The 23,754-nt window shown below is 46.0% G+C and overlaps 1 protein-coding gene across 1 annotated transcript in view; it reads right to left on the bottom strand.

The window, feature by feature from the left end:
* PDLIM1 (PDZ and LIM domain 1) overlaps positions 1 to 23,069 on the bottom strand; it is a 44,148-nt gene extending 21,079 nt beyond the window's left edge. The window contains exons 1-3 of the mRNA XM_027719557.2: positions 22,918 to 23,069; positions 10,542 to 10,693; positions 1,220 to 1,304 (exon numbers count right to left, since the gene is read on the bottom strand). Coding sequence (XP_027575358.1) covers positions 1,220 to 1,304; positions 10,542 to 10,693; positions 22,918 to 23,013 — 333 coding nt within the window. The 5' untranslated portion in view covers positions 23,014 to 23,069. The remainder of the gene's footprint in view (positions 1 to 1,219; positions 1,305 to 10,541; positions 10,694 to 22,917) is intronic.
* Between the last annotated feature and the right edge of the window lie 685 nt (positions 23,070 to 23,754).

Consider the following 23,754-nt stretch of genomic DNA (forward strand, 5'->3'; position numbering starts at 1 on the left):
TGCTGAATTAAATGACAGCCCTCTGCAGCCTTGAAGCAAAGCCTCAGTGCAGACTCTGCCCCACTACTTTGGCAAGAAATAGCCTCCAAGATTCAAGGCTGAAGCAGAGCATTTCAAGAACTTGGGCAGCAGAAGAGAGACCAGATCTCAGCTCAACAGTGTCACAGACAGGTGTCACCACACGGCCCCAGCTCAAACTAAGTCCAAATGGTTCAGTCTCACACTGTGCCTTGGCTGAGTTATGAAATACCTGGAGAATGCTGCACTGAATTCTCAAGCCAAGCAACACAGAGCAGCTTGATGTGAAAGGGAGCATGGACAGATCCCAGGCCAAGGTCTGGGCAGGGTGTTGCTGCACATGTGCTGCTTTAGTTTCAGGTTCTTTCCAACCCAAACATCAATATTAGAGCTTAATTAATTGCAGAGTCAAAAGTAGTTGTATAATCTACTTATTTTGCTAGAAAGACTCACAGAGGACGTGTGCTAGGGCCAGAATCCATGTCACTGCCCCAGTAAAAATCCATAGGAATGCCACTGATTTTAGTGTAGTTATTAAAGATTTTTGCAGTGTTAATCCTCTAAATCTAGTCCAGGTGATGCCCTTGCACAGATCACTGTTTTTACTGCATTTACTTGACAGAGACAGCAGACCATCAAAGCAAGGCTGTCAACAGGTTACAACTCCAACCTCCTAGACAGAGGGTGCAAGATCTGCCACACAGATAAAAATGTAACCGGCTGGAGTGTTTCTCTTCCACTTCCTCCACAGCTAGACTGCTAGTAAGAGAAAAAAATCCAAACCCACAGAAAACACTGTAAGACTGAATAATATTCCTTGCCTCTCAAGACTTTTCTACCTATGAAAATCAACTGGTTTAGCATAGTAGCAATGACTTATTGAGCCACAGCTCTACAGTGCTCTTTGTGCCTCACGGTAGATGCAAGCATACAGATGGCAGAGGATGCCCCTGACCCACGCACTTTACCCCTGGCAAGGTATCTGACTCGCTCTTACAGCAGCAGGCTTCTCACCATGAGGGAGGGAGTCTGTCTCTCAAGGTTTCCAAGGGCCACATGATCCCTAGACGGTATGGGGCATGGTGCTATCCCCAACAGGATCAATGGAACGACACATGCTCAGCTCCTTGGAGGATCAGGCCAGGAACTGCTCTTACAGGAGCAGGCAGGAACAAGAGCATACAGTTACTCCATCACTTACCTGTGGCTCAGAGGCCAGATTCATCTTATAAGGATGCGTCTTTCCCTCCTCGTTTACAAGTGGTGACCAGACTTTTGCCTCTGTTCTGCAACACAAAAATTTTGAACAGTTAATCTGTTTTCATCAGTGAGAAATCCTCAATCTCTCCTATACAGCACTATCCCCATTAGGAGAGATGTAGACAGCCTCATTTTAGGCACATAAAGCAGATGACTTAGATATGTTGCATGAGATCCTTGGAGAAAGACAAAATCTCAGTAGTGACTGTCCTAGCTTACCCTTTGTGACTCTATGGGCTCCAACCCAGGCAGTCAAGTTGGGGCCTACCCAACAGCAGAAGTTGGGGATATTTCTTAGATGCAGATCCTTTAATTAAGTGAGACAATTAAGACTGCTGTGTGTTTCAGCTTTTACAGGTAGTCAGGGAGAGGAACGGTTCTTGTCTGTATTGACTATATAGAGAACATTTTGTTCTTTAAGTTAAACTGCCTTAGATAAACCAAAAATACTTTTTGGTTTGAGTCTCCAGAATTTTCTTCTTATTTATACAGTGGTATCCATGATGAACTAACAGAGGCTTTTGGGAATTACAAAAAAAAAGAAAAAAAAAAGAAGGATCCAAGCCTGCAATGGGACTAAGAACTGAAATGACATCATGTGTTAGAGAAAGTCTACATAACCTTTACTAATCTGTGGTCTGACCCAATTACTCACAGCAGCCTGAAACACAAGTCAAGTTCTGCAACTGAAACCAACTGCTTTTGCCATAATCATTTTGGAATTTTGCTATGTCCCAAAGAATGACAAACAAGTGGGGAGGAAGAAACAGAGTGCTTAGATTTGCTTGAGATACTTTGTAGGAAATATATGCTACGTACATTTCTCAGAAGTACAGACAGTAGTTAGCATCTCAAATGGACTAAAAAGTGCAGCTTTTCCCAAACTTTTTAAAAGTAGGGAATGAGTGACTGCAGTATTGCTGAATGAAAAGCGTTGTTCAATGCTAAACATTGCATCATGCAGCAATCAGATGCCTGATAAACTCTTAGGATGAGGTCTGAAAATCATGTCCTGTTTTGACAGGAGCCCCTTCCGGAATCTGAAACTGCAGATAGATGTATTTCCCAGACATTTGTAGATCCAGGACCAGTTATAATTTAAGTACTTAGTTAGCAAAACAGGAATTAACTGGATAACTGGAAAGAGACTTTCCAGTTAAAGAAAGAGAAAGAGACTAGAAACAGAAAAGACACATAAAACTGACAAGGATGGAGAAACAGGGTATAGAGCTACCCAGGATAAATTCAGTCTGGTCTGCACCACTACTCTAAAAGCCCTTCAAAGTCACAACATTTTTTAAAGAGCCCAGTCTTAGCTGTGATGCACATATAAATATATATATCCCAGACATTTGCTGCATAACTAGTATTTTAATACTTGCATCCAGAAGGCAGTTCAGTGGGAGGAGATGGGAGGCACCATTCTCACTCAGGGAAGAGGAAAAGTTTTACTGACCTGATATTATCTTTATTACACTCTGGACTTTATACAGAAGAAACCTGAACAAAGTCTGCTGTGCTGTACCTCCTTTCACAGGAAAGTACAATCACACAGGTCACACCACATATCTTTTACAAGCATTCAGGTATAGCAAATCTTTGACTCCTAGCTATTGCATCCTGCTGTGCTGATACCTGACAACCTATGCCACCCAAATCCTGCTGTCTGGCAAGGTGGGGCACACACAGACTAACAAGTATTGAGTATTGAGTAATAGCTGCATGGAATCAGATCTATGCCAATCTGATCATCTTGTTGCAACAGCTGCTGCTACTGGATGCACAATATGCCCCATGTGAATACAAAACAACCGTTCTCTCCCTGCTTCTAGTAACCTGTGCTTTAAGGTACCTGAGAAACCAGCAGTTTTACCCAGATTATAGCTATCGAGCATCACAAAGTCACAGCCATCTCTAGGATGGCTGTATTTTGCACCAGATGACTGTATTTGTACATAGGGGAGCAGCCTGTTGACTGACACAAAGCCTTATTCCTTGGAAGGTCAGGCAACCTGCATGCCCTTATATGATCAAGTTTCATCTCCTTTGAAAAAACAGGGGATACAGCAAAGTAGATGGAAATCAAACATTCTGCCAGTCAGGCTCTAAGCAAGTGGACATCAGCTGAAAACGAAAGAGCAGCTCAGAAAGCATTAAACACTTCAGCTGATTTCTAGCATGAGCATCTCTGTGCCAATTCTCACAGCAGTGACCCAAGAACTTTTGAGGTAGCGTTTTCTTTTACAGCAGTTTAATATTATCAGCTTTCAGAAGCACCAGAAGGCTTTATTCAGACTGAAAAAATTAAGCCTAGAGCAGGTCAGTGCATGAATACAGAACAGAAATTTCCCCCTAGGCACTTGCTTTCTCCCCACTGCCCCTCGCTCAGTGAGTTTAAGGTGACACAGTATTTTGGTCTCCAGTGTAGGGGAGGCAGCTATGGCCAACTACTGCAGCCAACGGGTTTTTGGCCAGATTTTTCTCCCTTATTTATTAACAAGGCAAATAGCTCAAGTTTGTGTCCCAGCCTGCTGCCATTCTGATCTGTCACTGGATATAAATGGAAGCAGCAAGATCACTCCAAGCTTTACTTTCAATCCAGTTTAAAAAGTTATCCAAATAGAAAGGTTAAATAGCCCGTGCATCTGCCCCTCTAAGGCAGGGAAGATAAAGTTTCCCTTTGTCTTCAAAACAGCTGCAGCAGAGCCCCTTGGCCACTCTCAACAGCCCATTTATGGCCCCCGTGAAGCTGCAAAGAGGAGACAGCTTTGCTCCTGCCCAGCTTTACCAAGTAGGCCTTTCAAGGCATGTGGTCCTTCCCACAGCACTGCCTGTGGAGCCCACAGCCTGTAGGTTTTAGGTAGGGCCACTATGGTCCCAGTTCTCAGCAAGGGTTTCCTGGCTCTGCTCCTGGTGTCAGTAGCTGTAATTCTACTGAAGTGGTGGCAGAAGGAAGAAAAATAGCACCTAGAAGTTGACCTTATGTCCCACTGCTGGCCCAGGGCTTATTTTCTGCAGCGCTGGGAAGTGTGGGCACCACAGCAGGGCAGATTAGATTGACCATGTTTGCATCTTATCTATATGTTTTCACATCTTATTTATATGAAGCAGGGAACAGGCATCAGAGTAGATAGCCAAACCCAAACTTGGTAACAGTGCTTTCAGTTTGCAGCAGGCTGCTACTGGTAATGGCTTTCTTGAGGATTTTTTCCCAAACTTGGGGGAGAGGACCTCCAGTGGAAGGACTGGATGTCCCAACAGCCTGCTGGGGAATCCTACTCTGTCTAGTGAAAGCCAGCAGGCTTCAGCATCCTTACTGTAGCTCAGAGACTCCTGATAAACTAATGATTTATTTTATAATATGGTTTCTAATGCATATTCTTTCAAATGAGACTCCAGCAGAGAGCAATGCTCAAACAGTGCAGAGAAGACAAAAACATGACACAAACAGGCCTGAGAATTAGTGTCAAGCAAATTAATTGCAGACACGTAGATATACAAACGTTTTCATGTTTGGAGTTTACATTTACATGCTGTTTCCTTACTACAGGATAGAGAGTTACCAAGACAGGGGCAGGGAATAAGCCATGCATTTGATGTTTTATCCAGACAGAAACCAAGACCCAAATTTAGAAAGAAATTTCTCCCATGCTAGTTTGGATGGGGAGGTACTGGTAGCAAGAGGAGGAAGGAAACTGCATGCAAGTCAAGGCAGGAATCTGGAGAGGTATTTATGAAACACAACCTTTTTCAAGCAACTTGGCTTCAACACAGTATAACAGAAGCATCACAAGAGCCTAGATTTTGCTAGCAGTGCTTTGTGTGCAAAGTTGGGCCATATCTTCAAGAGAAAATTCAGAGCTGGAAAATGAGGGTCTAGTTCTGTGACAGGTACTATGTAATTTCCATAAAGAAGAAAGGCACATCTACATTCCCATTTCAAACACTAGGATGGACACAACTAAGAAACCAAAGCAGAGAATAAACCTCAAAAGACCGAGAAGTTTCTTGCGCAACACAAAATTTGTGAGCTGAAAAATGAGGAAAGACCTAAAGAATTTATCTTTCACCAATCCCGTCCCCAGAGTTTTAGACAGGCATTCTAAAAATGTTTAGAAACTAACTACAAGAGCTCTCAGGCCACCAGGAGGATACCTTTCAATCAACCCTTTAGCTGCAACAGCTGAAAAATACATGCTCTTGGCCCTAAACATGAGAAGCAACAACCCACTAATGGACATATTCACTTTGCAAGTAGAACTGTACTTGGGCTGCATGCAGTCCACTGTCAATTCAAACAGCACTGATAGTCACAACTCCCTAGAGACAGGAGGCCCCAAATGCATTTCTCCATGCACGGCCCTCTTGCATTTCAGGTGTCTCTTCACACAACCACTAAAAACAAAAAGGCAATTCCAGTTACACAGAAGAAGCAACAGAAGTTTATTACAAGCAAGTTCATTACAGAGCTACAAAAGATAAGATTCACCTGACACTCAAGCTCACGCTGCTCTTCCACTAGCCAGCTGCAGAGTTAACTATTTTTACCTTGCCAAACAGGCTGTAAAATGCCAACAAATACCTATCTCGACTTGCCAAAATCACTCTGAATTTGTCAGCTGCTAGTAAAAGCTGCTGGCATGCACCCAGTAGGACTGGGAGCACCACACTGGCCATGGAGAGGTTTGTGAGCAGCCACTCAGGGTCAGGCAACCTGCATGCCCTTATATAGCTGCACACTGAGCAGCTGGCTTTTCCCAGGGCCAAAAGAATTATTAGTAAGATGACAGAAACTGGAAAACTCTCCTTGGCAGGGAAGCAAAAAAGCAAACCTAAATGAGTCAACGGATTCCATGAACTTCCTAGAACACAAATTTGAGCCTATTGTGGCTTCGTGCAACTCGTTCCCACAGCTCAGACCTGGGTACACATGGAGCAAGCAAGAGCACAACTGAACCTACTGAATGAAACGCAGAGGGCAACACACATGCTCCCTTCTTCTTCATAAGCATCTACACATGATCCTTTCTGACAAGGCATTTAACATGTGCTGGTGCACCATGCTGGTGCTGGTGCACTTTTCAAAGAACAAATACATAGCTTCGCTCCTTGGGAGAACTTTTAGCAAATTAAAAGACTGTTTTGCAAACAAAAAAGGTGCATTAATATATTATAAGCTGGCAGAAGAGCTGCAGAAAAACAGCTTGAAATTTGAGGAAAATGACAGTAGGAGCAGAACAAGAGATGACATGTTTGCAATCCCTTTTCACAAATATTCCTCTCTTATTACCACCCCCAAACTGCCTCCAGACATAAAGGGAAGGACAGACCCACTATAGGAACGCTTCTTTTTTTGTTTGAAAAAAAAGATCACCATATAAATACATACTTTACCTTTGAGTTGCCTCAGGGCTGCACAGCTCTACCACCCATCTGGTGACTATAGCCACAGGCAAAGAGCCATTTGTTTCAGAAATAATTTTCACCCGTGCTGCAATGAACATTTGTCTGCTTCTGTACCTCTGCAGCTACAACAGAGCTCTGTGTCAAATTCATCATGAGCGTTTCCACCAACACTGGTTATGCCTGGATCTTTGGCTACCAGGTGTGTTTTGTGGTAGTATTTGTTCCTCCTGTACCTTCCTTTCTTTGAATGTTCTTTGTAAGAACAAGCGTCTTACCCAAAATACACTATATTTCCAATGGAGGGTGATACCTTTCTCCAATCTGTTGGACACATGTTGCTGCTTACCCCCACTAATGGAGTGCAGCAGCCTGGGACAAAACTTTGCTCGACCCTAAAATGTCAGTGCAGCGATATACACACTCTATTCGTAAAAAAAAAAAAAAAGAAAGGAAAAAAAAAGGAAAAAGAAGAGATCCCAAACTTCATTATTCTCATGAATGGGAAAGGCTCTAAAATCTCTCTGAATTTCTCAGTTTAGCAACCAGGTGGGCTTCAGTTGACTGAAGCATACTGTCTTGAGCTTGATTTTATAATGTTGAAGACAATAATGGAACCTTTACTTTGGTTCCTTGGAAACTACATTTCTCTAAGCACTCTCTGTCCTGAAACAAAAAGCAAAAGGAATGAACAAACACAGGCTCAGAAAAGAGCAGGGAGCTGCCCAACACAGTAAGTTCAGCAGGAATTTGGTATATGCACCAACATTGTTGAACACCCACTTTGGAGGCAGAAAACAGACCTTTCCAACTCTGTTCACACATCAAACAGCAAAGCACCTGGCAGTGCCACTTAAAAAAAGAGTATTCAGAGAAAGCAATTTGTGGCTGAGTTTTAAATCCTAGGAAATTAAGAGATTTGCACCCTTGGGTGAAAAAGCAGACACCAGGCATGTTTTTTTCAGCTAGAAATTTGATCCATTTTTAATGGTGACATGTGTTAAGACTCGATTTCCTGCCTACAATCTGTTTTGAAATATTTTTCGACTGTTACCATCGTTAAGAAAAATACTGAAACAGGAAACATTGGAATGCTGTTGATATACACAATCAAGTATACAGTGCAAACAGCATTTCCTTTACCAGAAGTATTTAAGTCCTTTCAATTCTCTATAATTACACTTCTCTTACTTAATCATTAGTACAGCCAAACATGAAGACATCTTAACTGCTTGACTACCATTAAAAGAGAAGAGGATTGCCTATTTGGAGTACAAATGCTTAAAGTTTTTTTTGGTTCACAGAAGAGCCCAAGAAAAAGATAAGCAAAGTACAACACTTCCATAAAATACTCTCCTAGCCTCCAGTTACTTGCAGCTTAAAGGCTTTCTGCAGCAGAGATACTCCATTGTATATATCAACCTTTATAGATTTGTCTACCGTTAATTCACCCACTAGGCTTTTGAAACCACATACTTTTCACATTCACAGCACAGTCACATACGAAGTCTCCACTGTCATGATGGTGTTGATCCTTTGGTGGAACTTATCACCTGATGTGATCTCAGACCTATGTCTAAAATCTCATCTGGCACAACCTTGCTGCCACTCTGAATGCAGGTCAGAGAACATTTAGCTTGGGTAATCATTTACATGAGTAAACATTTAAAATTCATCAGCTAGCAATTTAAAAATCACTAAGGATTTATGCTTTCACAAGACATCTCTACAACGATAAGTACAAAAGGACTGGAAGACTTTTCACTCCAGAAAACCTGGCCCAGCTGGGCACATCCTCAGTGTGTGATGCTCCAGCCCACAGAGCTGCTGTCCTGTCAGACCAATGGTCCATGCCAGCACAGCTCCTTGTGCAACTAATTCAGGTAACGAGTTACAACTACACAGCATAGACACCAGACCCTAGAGTTGGTGGTGTTGAAGTGCAAATTATATACTTTCCTTTTCATACTCAGCCAACTACTTACAGAGCTACTCTGACCACTGAGTACAGCTGTTTTTAGGACAACGCAGTGCAGTGGGGGCCTAGAAGGAGACAGCTGGGCACTAGGGATAAAATATTCTCAAAAGAGTACAACCAGGATAGATAACATGATGCACACAGATTTTATATAGAGCAGTGGCAAGTGGTCAGATCATTGCTTTCACATCTTTGCAGTCTTGACACTCTTCTTGGCTACTCTGTCATCAATACTCGGCGATCAGTACAGCAGTAGAAGAGCCAGCACACGCTCATGCTACCTCACTAAAGGGAGGTCATGAAAGAGTTGAGCTGTGCAAACTCAAAGCCCCTGCACAGTTTTACACAGCTGCATATCCAGCTAGAAATCTCTCCCTGGGCAGCTTCCACACCCAAGGCCAATGAAATGTGCATGGGGTAGTTATAAAGTTAATGACTTTGTAATTAACATTAGCAAACACATTTTACAGACTCAATGATCTGTAAGAGTGAACTTGCCTGCAGGCTGAAAGAGCCCTTGCTACCCTTCCTGTCTCCCAGCCGGAACCACATGGCACTCGTTTGTCAAGTCAAACAGCTGGATATTTCGGAGAGGAAAAGAAGCACTCTTTTGCAGCCTTACAGGCTGCCAAATTCAAGGCCAGTGTGAGAAATTCTGGGGTTAACAGGCCATCGCAAAGCTCACCATCCATTCACACTGCCTGCACTGTGATCTGCTCTTCCCTCTGTGAATTCCCTCAATGAACCATCAGGCTTTTTTTGGCCAAGACCCATCACTTCTTCCTGAACTGGGAAATGCCTCCTGAACTCCTGGCATTGTCCAAGCTACGGTAAAAGACTTCTGTTTATCACAGAAAAGCACTGAACAACTGAACCACTGTGTCACTTAAGGCATGCTTTTGCACTCCTTTTGAAGGCACTTCCTCTGCATCTGCCCTGAAACTGATGGATGATCACTCTGGGGGAAGGTAGGCACGGGAAAAACTCACTCCAGATGCCAACACTGTATCTACCATCTGACTTTGAGAAGCGCTGGCACCCATGGCTGCAATTCAAACCAAAAGGAAGAATAAATCCCCAGCATCCTCAAAAAACAAAACCAAAAAAACCAAAAAGCAGGTTCCAGTTCTTTTAAGCAGCAACAGGTCAATGCAAAGCAGACCCCTGCCTTCCCATCTCCATTTCCTCTCTTTACAAAGATGGTCCAAAAATAAAGCATGGCTAGGGAAAAGAATGAAGCTGTCCATTTCTCTGCAGTTCAAGATGGTGGGAAGGCTGAAGTCAGCCTGTGTTCTACACTAGTGACAGAGATTGTGGCTCAGCTGTCAGCTTCCTTTACTTTTTCAGGACTTGGAGAGACTGATGTCTAACAGTCTTGCTGCACCCTGGGTTGTCACTGTTTAGCACTGACAGTGCTGTTTGATCAAGAGGCTTCACAACATACATTTCTGAGTCTCTCTGTGCCAGAAACCAGGCAATTAATCACTTGGAACAACACACAACCATATATTTTAACTGCTAAATCAGTGCAACAGGAAGGAAGGTCATCTTGTACCTCCTCTGCTATGAGTGAAGTTTTCATGAGACCATCTTTGATTTCTTGCTCTCAGGAGCCACAGAATAAGCTGAGAGACTCTGCCACAAAGAATCAGCCAATTCCTCACTTGAAAGGTTGCTTTTGTAAGGTCAAGTGCAGCAAATGCAAGCAGCATTAGGATTAAAGGATGAAATGCAGTTCCCTCTTGCTAGCCAGCACCTGCCAGACAGAGCACTAAGAGGTCAAATTAGCCACCCAGAGAGGTCTACTGTCAAACCAAAACACAGCTACTGCCCACCCTGCAACCCTCCCTCTATGCATCCCCAGCCTTGCTCAGCAACGTACCTGCTGACTGTCAGAGTGAGTTCGTCTGTGCAACCCTTGATTTTGTTCTGAGCCTCAAGGTGTGTCATGTTATCCGTGTTCACTCCATCAATGGCTATGATCTGGTCTCCTATACACAAGTTGGCTATTGCAGCTTTGCTACCTGGAGTCACCTAAGAGAAAACAAAAAGAGTAAATGGACTTTCCAGTGAGGAGCTTTCCACAGCAACATCTGAAAAACAGTTGGACAAGTTGTGCTTTCTCTCACTGGTACCTGGAAGCAAAGAGGTGAAAACTAAAGTAAATTCTTAGCAGAAATCTATCTGGGTCTATTAGATACTCCTCAGCAATAGTTAGTGGTAGGATTCTTTTTTTTTTTTGTCACCCACAGATAGAAATTTGGAGAGGGAACAACAGGTAGACTGAAAAAAAAAAAATCATATTTTCACTCAAGGCAATTGATTTCATGCTAGAGAGCAAGATCATCCAGAAAGCAACTCTCTGCTGGATGGAGAAGTGCTCTGTGGAACAAGGTGCTGAGTAAAGCCAGAAGTCCAAGCCTCTAAGAACAGAGATGACAGAAAAGTATCAGACTCACTGCAATACAGTCAATGCCAATCACAAACACCTTTGCCTGTATAACGATCTCATCTGTTTCCTTCCCTGGAAGAAAGGTTTGGGCTCAAGATTTTGGATTGCTTCTTTAGTTGTAATAAACTGGTTTTGCCCAGGAACAGGTGCAACACACACTCACTGGCTTCAGCAAGATCAATCCCAAACCAGTGCATGATCTAATGAGTAGAATGGAAGGGAGAAAGGCATCAGAAACTTCATCTTTTAAACCACAAGCTGACAATAGTTTCTGAAAAAGTAGAAGCATCACCCCCAGCCTGACAACAGCTCACCTTAATACCTTCTGCCACATTACATCTCCCTTTCCTCTCCATGCATGGTGCTTTGCTTTCCAGATACACCACTGCACTGCTAAAGAGGTGCTGAGCTCTGCCTGAGAAACGACTGATGGAAGGAGCCTGGGGTAATCTCATTGAGATCCCAGACAGAAGAAACTATGCAGCAATGTCATTGGCATGACACTCCAAATTAAAAGGTCCCAGCTAAAACTTGGCATTTTCAAGAAAATCAACTAAGTGGATGGTTCATTTTTCCCTACTTCTTATAAAGATGTGTCCTCTTAACAACTGAGACCTCTTTGGGCCAAACATACTGCTTAGGTGGAGGGTGAATAATGTCATGTTTGTGGCTTTGCAAGCACTATATAAGATTTTGTGCAGTTTTAATGACTTTGTGGAAGAATTGTAATGATTTCTGTGGGCTTTCATCAATTATTTAATAGGCAGAGGAAATGAGAAGGGCGGACTGCTCCCAGACATGAGTACAGATTAAAACACGCCTCGCAGCTGAGACATACCTCATTTATGAGTCCATCGCAAGTGGTACTCATTCTACACACTCATGCTAGGTTTCAGCATGCTGGAAAGCAGCTGAGCAAACCCAGCAGAGCTGTCAGACGTAAATAAACACTGCTCACAAGATTTAGAGATCCCTCCTAACGTGGGTTTGGTTGGCAAATCACTGCCCCCAGGAAAACACTTCCCTTCTAGAAGTGTCACACATTATCAGCAAATACAATTACTGTTTTCCCTGGGCTGAAACTGAGGTTTTCAGCACATCCCCTCACAGCTGTAGTGGGGGTATTTTCCCTAACCAGAAGAAAGATCACAATATGCTTTTCTTTTTTCACGTCTCTACTAGGATAGTATTTCACGGAAAGGGGAAGGACACAGATGTGTATCACAGATGTCCAAGGTTGACTAAGGTGCTCAACATTAATCCAAAGAGCTTCAGATGGATCAAACAAATAGTTGGTGTCTACCTGCACACCACTTCTAATGCTGCAAGCAGTCTATGAACTGACAGAGGAAGTACTGCTGAAAAGACCAAACAAGGCAACAGATGGATATAGAAAATCTGCTTTAAATGTCAAGATCATCATCTCCCAAGCTGCAGCCTGCAGCTGACTGGTGGACTATGGAGGCCACTGAGTGTAATCTACAGCCACTCCACTGTATACCCTGCCTTGAGAGTACCTTCTGTAAACCTTGTGACAGGGTGTCATGGTTCAACCCCACCCAGCAACTAAGCACCACACAGCCACTCGTTAACCCCCCCACCAGCAGGACCAGAGAGAGAATTGAAGAGTAGAAGTGAAAAAACTCCCGGGTTGAGATACAGACACTTTAAAAGGTAAAGCAAAAGCTGCTCATGCAAGCAAAGCAAAACAAGAAATTAATTCACTGCTTCCCATGGGCAGGCAGGTGTTCACCCATCTCCAGGAGCACAGGGCTCCATCACACATTATGGTTACTTGGAAAGACAAACGCCATTAACTCCAAACATCCCTCCCTTCTACCTTCTTTCCCTTCTTTATATAACTGAGCATGATGCCATATGGTACATAATATCCCTTTGATCAGTTGGAGTCAGCTGTCCCAGCTGTGTCTCCTCCCAGCCTCCCATGCACCCTCAGCCTCCTCACCAGCATGGCAGTACAAAAAGCAGAAAAGGCCTTGGCTCTGTGCAAGCTCTGCTCAGCAATAACAAAAACATCTCTATATTATCAATGCTGCGTTCAGCACAAATCCAAAACACAGCCACATACCAGCCACTGTGAAGAAAATAAACTCTACCCCAGCCAAAACCAGCACACGGGGACAGCTAGCAGCCGTGAAGAAACCCTGAGCACTGAAAGCTGCCCACAGTCCCACCAGACTTGGAAGCTGTCATTAGAGAAACTCTGAGACATATCCCTAAGGACCTGTCCTCCTGTTGCACGAGGCACAGTGTGGGTCCTACCCTGGTTGCTGGGCCTTCACCATGTTACTTGTTTTCCTGGTGCATTTATTTCCTCTGGTACCAAAGGAGGGAGAGGGGCACATTACTCACTCCCCTGAGGAACACCAAGCTCAGCACACTATTACCATGATTCATTTTCAATCAGACAAGACTGTCAAAGGGTCAAGAATAACAGTGGATTGACGCCAACGCTGGAACACTGCTGGAGACTCAGCTATACATCTTGCATTTCAAGACTGATAATCTACACAATATGTGGTAGGCTACTAGAAATTATCCTGTACCACCAGGAACAGCTAAGCTGGAGCAGCCAGGGACACTGAAATGTTGAAGCCTCCTGAATAAACTCCTAGAGCCCCCAGGATGAGCATTCACAGTGACACCTCAGCACTTTGCCAGTGCTTGTGGTGTCAGTTCCCCTTCTGTCAGAGAAATTTGAAGTGTGAGTGCTCTTCTCCATCAGATAAGAGCCATTGGTAGTACAAGGGCTAATAAATCCACTAAGGTACCACCCAAACCTCTTCCCCAAGGAGAAGCTAGAAGGATTGCACAGCAATAAAAAGGATAAGTGAATTTGCCAAAAGGAAACGTTTTAAAATTCAGTTTCTTCATTCTGGAAATAACTTGCCCTGAAATGCAACCTTCCACAAACTGCTGCACTGCAACATCCAGCTTGTACTCCCTGCCAGGACTGCTCATAGGAAACATGTCTGCACAAGGGCAGGGTACCGGACGTAACCCATCCCCCACCCTTTTAGGATGATTAATAGCTACTAATAATGTTCCCTTCCCCCCTCGCAGTAAGGCCTGGGCTTATCTCAGTGCTGTCAATGCTGCTTTTGATATTTGCTCACCTACCAGTTAAGTCAGGAAAGCAAAAGGCGTTTCTGTTATTAAGTGAGGAGCACAAAGCTGCCACTGGGAAGACCTTTTCCTGCTTTTATTTTTGTCCCATCCCTCCCTGGTCCATGGGAAGCAGCAGGGTGGGCAGGCAGAGCTACTCAGAGCACTGACAGCTATCAGCCAGCTTACACAAAAGGACTCCATAAATGAACAAAAGCTTTCAGGCTCACAGGCATCCACTAAATTTTGCGCCACCTGAAACTGCTTTGCTCCTGCTCTCAAATGATCTAAAGCTTTGCCCCAACCTCTTTCCTTACCCTTTGCTCTTGACTGAGTATGGAGCAGACAGCGGCAGGAGACAAGGGGACAGCAGGCAGTGCCTTGCACACCTTGTACAAGCAGATGACCCAATAATGAGCAGATACAGCTGCACTTCTGCATGGAAAGGCAAGGAGGTGCGAAAGACACTGCAAGGAACAAAACCAGCAAACACAACTTTGCCCAAATCACACCTCGTACAAAGGCACAGCCTCTTGTCTCCTTTAAAAGAGCTCCCTGACTAGCTTGGGCTTCCTCCACTGTCTTTGAGCAGCCTCTGGCAGATGGGACGTGGGCAGCATCACAAGGTGCCAGGAGCCTCCCAGTTCCAGGGACACTATGGGCAGGTGAATAAAGCTCTGCACACCTTCTAACATCATGCCCAAGGGCATCCTTTGGAAAAAAGCCATGCCCTGCCTTGAGGTGACTGCTCCCAGGCAATTGAGTAACAGTGCCATTAGGTCATTTCACTGTTGAACAGACAATGCTGAGACAGGCAGAGCAGCACTTCTTTGTACTGTATCCAGAACAGGTCCCAGAGCTCACCAGACTGTGCTTACAGTAATGCTCTTTTTGGCTGGTGTTCTGTGTAAGAAATCTGGGCTACTACAGAAATAATCTAGATACTTATAACCAGACACATCAAGCTACACCCTTGACACCAGCTCAGACACATGAGCCAGCACATGGAAGAAACAAATAATCCCCATAATCCATGGGCTTGATTGTGCACTCTTTACTCATGTAAAACTCAATGTAGTAGATTAACAGTTTAGACCAGTTATATGCTTGGACCCCTCTTTTTAATAGAGGTCCCACAGATTCAGGATTGGTTTGGATAGAAGAAAAACCTACATTATTTCCTTATACTGCAAAGTGAAGCTTTGTGGAGATGTGTGCATGCACACACAGGTGTGTGAATATATATATATACATATGTATATATACACTGCCCCCTCATACACACACTTTGGGCTCCCCCTTGTCAGCACCACCAGGATTTTGTAAAGTTCAGATGTCCATCTGAATTCAGGCAGTTTGCTGGCTGTCATCTCCTTGTACTGGCGGCCAAGCAGCAAACAAGCATTCAGCTGTGACATATCAAGTCTTCAGGCTGTCTTTGGGCAAGTGCATTTACAATAGAAAACACTTAGATTTAGCAGAGGGAGACACATTTGGCTGCTTATCCAGCTCCCAGGACCTCTAAAAAACTTCTGTCTGTCCCAGAGCTTGCCAAACAAAACCACACTTTACGTTTGATGCAATCCCTCCATACACGCTACCTAACAAGCTCTGCAGTCCCTGGACAGGGATTATGGTGCCTGTTTTCCTTCTGCAGGCAAGGATCCAAGAGGCAGCAGTGGGTATATCAAGGGAAGCTGCTGCCCACAGCAGAGGAAGGGTGGGAAGCATTTCTATGAAAAGCAGCATAATGCAGCTCTGTGTATAAAGATAGCTGGGTGGGTCTAAAATTCATTCAATTCTTTCTGGCTTTCTCCCCTCATCCCTTCCAACACACTACTTGCTCACTCTGTCATCTCTTCACAGTTTCTCACAGACCCTACAGCCTCCGGCATCACTCATCACTCCACACCTACACACACATTGTAAGAAGTGATGAAGAGGCAAAATTAACATCAGCCAAGAAAAAGATCTGGAGAAACTGCACCTATGTGCACTTGAGAGGAAAACCCAGCTGGATCTTTGTTGGACAGGACAGACATGTAGCAACATTCTTCCAAGGCCACGAGTGACAACAAGACATCTCTGACATTCAGTTTAATCCTCCCCACCCACACACACTGCTCTTTTACCATGAGTAATGTCCTCAGTGCTGGAGTATTATGCTAAGCAGTCACAATTTCTCCCAGCAAAAGCATGCAGCTGGGTCAGCAGAGATCAGAGGCTATGAGAAAATTCAGGCAGGCACGTTCCCCACCCTTTCTCTTCAGGGGAGGGGGAATGACAGGCTGGTTCCTTACAACTGGCTCCAGGAGAGCTTCCTTCAAAGCTGTTCCCACTCTCTGCACCATTACAGTCCAACACAGCTGCAGCTCAAATCTCACTGGCTGGGCTGGTCTAGACCACACCATCACCAAAAGAGGAGAAAGGGAAGGTGGACATACCTCTGGCTGGTGAAACCCTTGAGCATCAGCCCACCCCAGTGAGATCTGGGCTTTCACTGCACAAGCTCCTCCAGCAGCCCAGCCCTCACCTTCCCGCCTGCCTTCACATCCTACCCTGACAGCCAGATGAGCATTATTAACACAGAAAGGGAAAGGCATCAGATACTGCACAGAAAGGGCTGACCTCAGTAAGGCAATACAAAAAACCAAAGATTATTTGCTCAGAAAGATGCTCAAATAGCGGTCAAGGAGTTACTCAGCCTCACTGCTTGTTTTGCAACATGCCTCCCAGTTAAACAAACAAACGAACATCTCAGAAACAGCTGAGCTTTTCCTGATGGTTTATTTCATCCTCTAAATAAATCCACATGTCCAGTAATCAGCAACCATCTAAGATACTGTGTCACTGTCCAGAACAACATCAATTGTTTATGCAGTTAAGGTCTCCTATAATTTCCCCATTTATACTGAAAAAAAATTAATAATTTTGATGCTGCATCCTTCAAATCAATTAATTGTCCAAACCAACTACCTTTCCTGATGGACAAACTGATTTTTGAGGACAAAAGGTACCGAGAAGCCTGCAACCATGCACAGCTTGACATCTGGGAACAAGCAGATCAGGGAACAAAAAGGACTTTTTCCTATGAAGTCCAATATTTACTTTTATCTCACATAGGGTTGGGGCTTGTACATTCTCTCCAAATGTGGAGTTCTCTCTTTAGGTTCTTTAGGGAACTAATCTAGAACAAGGTGGGTCAGACACCACTAAAAGAGATTATACTGGTCACAAAGAAGAGGCACAGAGAAAAAGGAATTCCAAAGTTTGGGTGACATCAAGCTGTTGCATAACAAATTGGTCTGAAAAGGTGAACTGTAGAAAATACAACCCTGGCTCCTAGGAGAGACAAGGATACTGCTCCTGTGTGTAACTCCGGTAGAAGGAGTTTAATTAGCATGCCAATTCTTTCAGAAGTTATTTCCAAGATAAAACTGCCCCCCAAGACTCAGGAAACAGGACTGGAAAAGATCAAGCCTGTCCTGTGCCCCAAAGTACTCTGCATTTACCACGAGAAAATTCTGCTGCTTTGCCTTTGCTACAATTAAGGATGATTTCTTGTCATCCAAACCCTGGCAGCCAGGGAGATCAGAAAGGTCTTTTCCTCTTCTCAGCAGCCATTTCTATCTTTGAAGCACAGGCCTTCCCAGCCACAACAGCTGCCCAGGAAACTGTCAGAGTTGATGTTGACTTCAAAGTCTGTAGGAGCACAACCTCTGTTGTCCATACTTGACGTGCTCAGACAGACCAGACAGGACTCCCTCTGAGCAAAGGCACAAGACATCGTCCCATCCTCTAAACACCAACCCAACTACTTCTGCAGGGCCAGAAGCTCTTGGCAGGTGACCCTAATGGCCAGTGTTCCATAGGCACTTATCAGGTGTCTAGTTCTGGAGCAGCTCTGCCCAGCACCCTGGGCAGCACAGCACAGCACAGCAGGGCTGGTACTGCCACAGCCCCCACCCCACCCAGCAGCCAGGAACAGAAGCACAAGAGTAAACATCAGAGCAGGAAACATAGCCACCTTCACCTTCCTATAAACCCCAGCAGCTTTCCCCAGCTGTCTCCCTCTGCCCAACCAACCTCAGAACAAGACCCAGGCACAATGCTGGTGTTTGCAGTTACAAGCACAAAAGCTGGACGGTGCAGCAGAGGAACTTCAGCCATAGGTGTGCACAGTGGGGTTCAGCCAAGGCTCCCCAGGCTGAGAAGGAAAGCCAGCCCAACCCTAAATCCTATCACATCCACCACACCCCATGTTTCCTTTGGCAGAGCGGAGGCATTCCAGCTCCCCTCTGGGAGCACTGGCCTCCCTGGAAAGCAGCTCTCCCTCTGTCTCAGAAAAATACCCTGCAGCCACAGCCTTTTTTTCCCACCTGGAGAAGAGGCTGCAGCCCAGCTCCCGCTGCTTGTGCCATTCAGCTGAGCCCTGGCATGCTCCAGCAGGAGGATGGTCTCCACCCTCACAAGAGTTGCTCATCAGCAGCATGTCCCACACCACTGGGGCTTTCTCTCATCAGTGGCTTCAGGATGCCTTTGCTCAGCTGCTTCCTACCGGGGTGACTGGCTGACAGGGGAAGAATATGAGTCAGTACCAAAGCTAAACATCGTGTCTTTTGACACCACAAGATTCAGTCCCATGCTTGCTTTCAGACCATTAAGTCCAGTTTTATCACTAAATCAACCTTTAAGTTTATAAAGCTGGTTCAGAGGTCCGTGCTCAAAAAACAAAACGAACACACTCAAACACCCAATTATGATCAAATTCTGTACTTTATATAAATTCTGAGCTTTTAAAATACCATGAATAGATAAAACATCAAACTAAACAGAGATGAATTCATATTATTGCAACAAGCATAATGTTGCGATTTCATCTTTTTAATCTATTTGCATAACTGGTCTGTCTTGAAACCATTTTTTCACTGGAAAATTGCTCACTTTTATAACAAAAGTGTCCAGTTTCACAGACCCTGAGAGACACCTTTCTTTTAATGGGGCTGGGAGGTTTTTGACATGACAAAACAGAGCAAAACTCCACTCTGCCCATATTTCGGGTCAAATGTTCAAGATCACTACCACAAACTACAAAAATAATCAATAACAAGGGTTTACAGTTCCATGTATACATTCAACTGGAAACAAAAAGCCCCAATGTTTATCAAAATCAAATGTAACCAAACAGGTAGCAGATCATGTTACCTGAGAGATGGGGTCTGTCAACTGCACTGCTTTTTACACAGCTCCACTTCATCAGCATCTCTCCTCATAAAATATGCTGCTTGCTTCCTCCATCAGCTCCACCAGCCTCAATGGGATTTAACTGGGAACTACCCTGTGCATAGGTCAGCTCTACAGAAACTGTTATCCTGTATTGTGTCCATCCACAGTTCAGAAAGAGCTTTTTTCAAATTCTACCCCACTGACTCACTGTACAGTATCACCCAAAGAGTGATAAAGACAAGGGTCTTTCCTACTCCTGTAAGGCAATCCAGCAGACTGCGGCTCAGGGTTCATCACACTGATCAATACAAGTTTGGGGGTTTTTTTTCTGAACAAAGACTGTTATAAAGTGTCCACTAGAATCCTGCAGTTTTGAAAAGAAATGTAAGCTAGAAACATCTGTGAAGCACCTCTCCTAAAGAGAAGGGAAACTCCCCAAAAAAGTCTCATGAGCAGCACTTGTGAAATCCCCACACTCGGCTTGCACTGGGAAAACGGGTCCAACACAACCAAGAAACCAGAAGCATTCTCACAACAAGATGCTTGTGATGTATTTGGGCCTGAAGCAGGTTTGAACACACATTTCAAGTGGAAAGGGAGGTAGGGCAGTGACAAGAGACAAGATAGAGCAGCTGTGGAAACGCCACAATCTTTCATCTGCTGCTCTCCTAAGGCACAAGCAGGCATTGGTGCCATGCAGCTGCTGTCAGCCAGAAGCACCAGGCTTGGCCATGCTGCTCTGCTGGCTCCTACGCTCACGGCACCAGTGCTCCTCATCCTTCTGGGAGCCAGGACTACAACACCAAGCTCCAATGACCTCCTCTGGAGAATGAAATGCCTTGGCAACTCAAGCAGTGCTGCCTCTCACCAGCATGACCGGGATAAACCCTCCCTACATCACCATAGAGGAGCTTGAGAAGCCATAAGCTACTAGCAAGGAGCTGAGGTACAGTGGTGATGAGGGCCATAAATACCAAGATGAGCTCAAGAGGTCATCATCAGAATAATGCTACCAGAAACCAAATATGAGCTCCCGGCAGGCAATGCAGGCTGAATTTAGGCACCTACTTCAAAGAGAGCTGCAAGACACCCAGTTCAGGCCCATGACTGGATGGATGTGTCTCTCCTGGCATCCCACCACGCCAGCATACACCTGGAGCAGCATGGTGACCCCATCAGTGCATCAATGAGACAGGCAGCCCTGGATAAGGCAGAGACAAGCTCCGCTGGCTACGTGGGAGGGGACTTATCCCACACATAGCATACTTGAATTGCAGTGCTCTCAACTGTCAGTGGCAGGAGGATCCTGCTCCGGGGAGCAATCCAGAACACACATCTGGCCTGAGGCAGGCAGCCCCGTGCACCCCTGCTAACAGAACTCCCCCAAGTGCATATGTGCCACTGACACACCTCCTGCTGCTACAGCACAAAGCAAACTTGTAAGTGCTGAGGAGGGATAGCCACATGCCCCCCTGCTCCTAGAACAATGCTCTTATCACAGCTTACAGCCTCCCCACCTTCTTGTTCCCCTCAGGTAGCCCCCCACATCATACCTGAGTGGGACCAAGGCTCTCATAACCCTTGGCAGTCCTACAGCCAGAGCTCACCCCATCGTGAGAGGGAAAGAGGGGTCTGTGCCCAAAAAGGTCTCTGGTGAGAGCCCAGGTACCAAATGAAATAAGCAAGAACAGCAAAGTTATAGCCCTGTAAAGTCACCACACAAGGAGGATCACATTCTTTAAAACAGGTCAAAACTGGATCAGATAATTTTTTACATGGTAAAAGAAGAACTTGCCAAGAGCTTCGCTCCTGAGCCAAGGGGACAAACCCAGGACTCTTAGGAGCAAGCCACAGGAAAGATTAATCACTTGAAGTCTTAGAGGGGAAATTAAAAATGTCAGAGGGGCCACAAGAGAAAGCCCTGATAAGAGCTGTTAATTGTCAGCATTTACGTCACCACCACCAGATAGGCTCTTTTATTACATTTTAGTCCCCAGGGCCACAATTTCTCATGAGGGGTTATTTTTGCCACTTAGCTGATCTATGTCCCTTGGTATGTGCCTATCAGCATTGACAAAGGCGACCAAGAAGAGGTAAGAGCAGTGAGGTAGGGCTTCAGACACACGTCTGCCTGAGTCTTTTGCTGGAAGGAAATAGCAATTATTACCATAACAATGAAGTAAATATCACTTCCTTCATGCTAAAGCTGCTTTCATGTCCCAAAAATGCTTTAGAAAAATGAGGCATTACTGTAATTGAAAGAGATTACACAGAACACTAGTAAATTTCCCCCCCTCGGTGGGTTTGACAGCACTTCCAGCTGTGCCCTTCCTGGAGCTGGCAGCTTCCCCCGTAGCACCTGGGGTCCTTCAGGCTGTGGGACCCCATGGCAGGAGACCCTGTGGCAGGAGGCATTTATAAAAATTCTCAAGTTTGACCATCCTGGTCTTCTTTAAGGGCAGTTCAAAGAAGTTCAAGTTCCTGTATATTCCACTTCCCACAGCCCTTCCTCACCTGGGGCCTGCGGGCACATCAAAATTGTACCATGGTGGCAGAGCCCAGGGCTCTCAGCAGCTCGCTGGATGCCGTTGGTTTTTAGCGGGATTTCTGGAAAAAGGAGCAATTCCTTCATTGCTTCTCCCCTGGGAGAGGCCTGCAGCCAGCCCTGACAAGACACTGAGCAGCACACCCCACTGTGCCGAGCCAGGAAGGCACAGGGAGTTCACTGCCCCCACGGACGTGCCTGTGCTCCGGTCGGCCTGCTGGTCCTCCCGGCCAGGAACAGCCCGGCCGAGCACCTGCGTGCACCTGGTGCAGGTGGGGACGGGGACAGCAGAGAGAGGCAGCCTGAACCGAGCCCTGGCGTTCCACGGGCAAGAGCTGGAGCGGAGCCGGGAAAATCAAGGTACGATTCTAAAATTGTTTAGATGCAAAACTTCATTTCCTAACTAATTTCTCTTTAAGGGGGGGACAAGAAGGACTTCGAACAGAGTCGGGCAAAGGCACTTAACACACCTTAACATGGCTTCTGTAAACAAAGACTTAACTATACATGGCAAGCAAAGGCAGGCGAGCATTCAACCCACCTCGGGGAGACGGATTCCCACGGGGTGGGCTGCCAAATCCGAACCAGGGGCTGGTGGGGCTGAGGAAACTCCCACTGCCTTCGCCGAGGGGTTCCCTACGGACAGGCTGAGGAGGGAGGTTCGGTGGGAAGCAAAGATTTCAGTCTGTATCAGGTGAAGGGGCTGCGTGAGCCACCACGGATTTCCCCGTTAACATTACACACACACCCAAAAAAACCACCCAAACAAACCAGGGGGGAGAAAAAGACAATCCAACCCCCCCACACACACGCCCTCCTGCCACGGCTCTGCCACCAACCCCGCTGTTGTGCCACCTGCCAGCCCGGGCAGACCCCGGCCCCGGCCGCCCCCAGCGCCGCCCGCCCTACCCGGGAGATGGCGAGGGGCTGCTCGAAGTCCCGGCCGCCCACCAGGCGGAAGCCCCAGGGCCCGGGGCCCGACAGCACGATGCGATGCGTCCCCATGTGCGCGCTGCACCTCGCGGGTCACCCGGCAGCGCCGCCGCCTGCACCGGCACGGCCCGCCCGCCCACGGCCCGCCCCGCCCCGCCGGCCCCGCCCCGGGGGAGCGCAGCTCCCGCAGCCCCGGGCCGGTGCCGCCTTGCCGGGCAGGAATCGCGGCGCCGCGACCCCTCACCCGCCCCCGGCGGAGCTGACCGCGGCCCGCAGGCAGGACAAGCCACCGCACGCAGGAGTGCCCCGGTGCGGCATCTCCCCGGCAAATATGTCTCGGCCTGCTCCATCCTGGAGCAGTGTTAACTCTGAAACCTAATGGGGGCGATGCAAATAAGCGGCCTTGGCGTGCAGTTGCCCAGCCAGGAATTGATGAGTGAGGGCGGAGCCTGGGAAGGGTATTATCTTTCTGCTAATTTATGCCAGGTTCATCACTGCTTTAGGCAGGGGTTTGTTTATATCTAACCCCTTAGGCATGGTACCACTAACAAAAGGAATTCTTCTATATGGTTTTTTCAGCCAACCTTCTCAGCTGTGATTCAGGAAAAATAAGTTGTTCCAGTTGCATGTTAAGCCCACACTACTCTGATGATGGAGAACGTGGGAGAGGTTGGTTACAACTCGAGTTCAAGCATTGCTGCCTATTTAGTTAATAAATACAGCTCACCCACAAGCAGAACATCAGTGAGCCGCAGCTCAAGGCTGCTACTGAGGCTGGGATTTAGGCACAGCTAGGGAGCATGGAGCAGTCGG

The sequence above is a fragment of the Pipra filicauda genome, unplaced genomic scaffold, assembly GCF_003945595.2.
Source record: "Pipra filicauda isolate LSUMZ 115617 unplaced genomic scaffold, ASM394559v2 scaffold96_size2947999_pilon, whole genome shotgun sequence".
Classification (NCBI taxonomy): domain Eukaryota; kingdom Metazoa; phylum Chordata; class Aves; order Passeriformes; family Pipridae; genus Pipra; species Pipra filicauda.